General features: G+C 37.9%; 1 protein-coding gene across 7 annotated transcripts in view; it reads right to left on the bottom strand.

Moving 5' to 3' along the window:
- The window catches only part of LOC137631100 (CTD small phosphatase-like protein 2), a 177,283-nt gene that overhangs the window by 60,275 nt on the left and 114,508 nt on the right, over positions 1–2,500 (bottom strand). The window contains exon 1 of one of the 7 annotated variants that reach the window (XM_068362739.1): positions 195–349. The exons of 5 other annotated variants lie outside the window; for them this stretch is intronic. In XM_068362739.1, coding sequence (XP_068218840.1) covers positions 195–214 — 20 coding nt within the window. In that variant the 5' untranslated portion in view covers positions 215–349. Of the gene's footprint in view, positions 1–24; positions 142–194; positions 350–2,500 lie in introns of those variants that run through there. One more of the 7 variants, XM_068362742.1, reaches the window with a different exon arrangement.

A 2,500-nucleotide genomic window follows, 5' to 3' on the forward strand; every position in this document is an offset into this window, starting at 1 on the left:
GAAAATATCAATGGTATTCTTTACCTCACTTTTGTTTCACACTCACAGAACGGTTAAATAAATGCTATGAGGAATGTCGTTGTAAAAGTACTCGGAAAATGCCAACTACAGATTATCTAATGCTTTGGAATGGCTGCAGTTATTTTGCCAATTCTTCGTTAAGTTTAAACACAGTAATGTTGGTCTTCACTCACCAAGACACAGTCCTTGTCATCCAGCTAACAAATCGATAGGACTTTTTTTTTTTCTACAACATTAGTGTTTGCGCGCGTTTGGGACCTCAAAGTTTACACGAGACACCTTTGTGGTGCGGACTCTATCCACAAACTGAGTGAGCAGAGTGAGAGAATTTTAGAGACAGTAGAAGAGAGAGAGAGAGAGAGAGAGAGAGAGAGAGAGAGAGAGAGAGAGACTCACCCAGTTGACTTCCTCCCAGTCAACGTGAGTGAGTTCGTGCGTTCATGGCATTCTGTTTATATACCTGGGAAGGATAGACCCAAGATAGACCATTCTTCAGTTATACACTAACACGCGGATTTCAGGGGAACATTTGGGAGTTTATTTGTTTGTGGGCGTGTCTTAAAGCATCCTGCTTAAAATACATTTGAAGTCTAAAAATAATTATCTTAGGAGATCTATTTTTACTTTATTGTACAGTACCTTTTTAGACTATTTAGATGAGCCAGTTTTTTTTTTTCTCGAGGAAAGCTAAAACGTCATGTATAAATTAGCTGTTACGCACGTACAGCAAGCATATACCATTTTCATACTGGTTTAAATTTTACTGAAAAAATAAAAAAAATAAAATCTTCTACGCTCCCAACATATACCGTTAAAATCTGTTCGTAGACTGATTTTCCTCTTAAGAATAGATTACTTGACGTTTCTCAATTTGGAAAAAATTATATAATTAATCACAACCTTTCAATTAGCGGAAAACTGATTCAGCAAGATAGAGGCACACTGGCTAATTTTGCATAAATGAATCGAGATCACCATGGAATGTTTTGCTTCACAACCTTGAAAAGTGAGTCGAACATCCACTGTGAGGGTTGTTACGTCTCTCTCTCTCTCTCTCTCTCTCTCTCTCTCTCTCTCTCTCTCTCTCTCTCTCTCTCTCTCCTATTGTATTATATTTAATCCCATTTAAAGATTTAAAGGATTAAAGGCCACTCGTGAATGGCAGAAGCAAGGGACAGTGAGATGAGTCTATCAAGCAGGACAATGCCCTAGAGACTGACCATATATACATATGGTCAGCGCCCAAGCCCCTTCTCCACCCAAACTAGAACCAAGGAGAGCCAGGCAATGCTTGCGTATGACTCAGCAGGTAGACCTATAGGCCCCCCTTAGCTCACAAGGATGGTGAGGTTGCAGCGACCAAAAGAACTAACGAGTTTGAGCGGGACTCGTACCATAGTCCTGCGATCACCAGTCCAGGACGTTACCAAATAGGCCAACACACCAAACTTCTATTACTGGCCAAAGATTTGAATTGTGTACTTGGTAATTAGTCAACTGTGGCTGTTGTTTTCCTTGAGTAAACAAGCATACAATTATACCAAATAAAAATAGTCTGATACATATATTTCCGCAACTGGTGTCACAAAACCCACGGTCATCAAAGACATGGATGCATGATTGCACAGAAGACATTCACGTACAGAAACCCTATGTGTGAAAAGTGAAAACTAAGAAATACAGACAATTATACACAACAATTGAATAAAGATGAAATAAATAATCGGGAAAAAATGCTTCATGATTACTTTAGAAGTCTATATCAAAAAAAAAAAATAAAAATCTGAAAGAAGGACAGATAGAAACACCAAACCACATAAAAAAAAAAATCGAAAAATCAATCCAAATACAAAAATTAACACAAAAAAATACTTTAGTCTTTTGGACAACGCAAAAATGCAACACAAGAGAACCAGGTTTCCTTTAAGAATACATTAAAGACTTAAAAGACGGACAGAATGAAATTTGAATTGAAAAACCACCTGGCTATGAAGTAGTAAATCTCTTTTTGCGAGAAAAAAAAACGATAGTTTTTTTAAAAAATAATAATAATAATAATAATAAGAAGAAGAAGAAGAAGAAGAAGAAGAAAAATAATAATAATAATAATAATAATAATAATAATAATAATAATAATAATAATAATAATAATTTGCAAAGCAGGATAAAAGCAGCCAGCGGATCGGCACGCAAGAAAAGTACATCCCAATAGCACCGCTACCAAAATAACAATGGACGAAAATGAGCAGCAAGCAGCAATAGGAGCTCTAGCAGCACGCAAGCATTCATAGCAGCATGTAGTCAAGAAGACAGGTGGAGGGGTGGGGGGGGAGGGAAGTAGCAACAAGATTAAAAGCAGGAAAACAGGTGGGCGAAAGCAGTAGCAAGCAAGCATTGCGTCATCGACGGGACGATCATATTCTTGCGAACATTTGGCAAAGGCAACTGGCCTAATGCACGCCCGGGCCACTGGCCCAAC

Source organism: Palaemon carinicauda, chromosome 39, assembly GCF_036898095.1.
Source record: "Palaemon carinicauda isolate YSFRI2023 chromosome 39, ASM3689809v2, whole genome shotgun sequence".
Classification (NCBI taxonomy): Eukaryota; Metazoa; Arthropoda; class Malacostraca; order Decapoda; family Palaemonidae; genus Palaemon; species Palaemon carinicauda.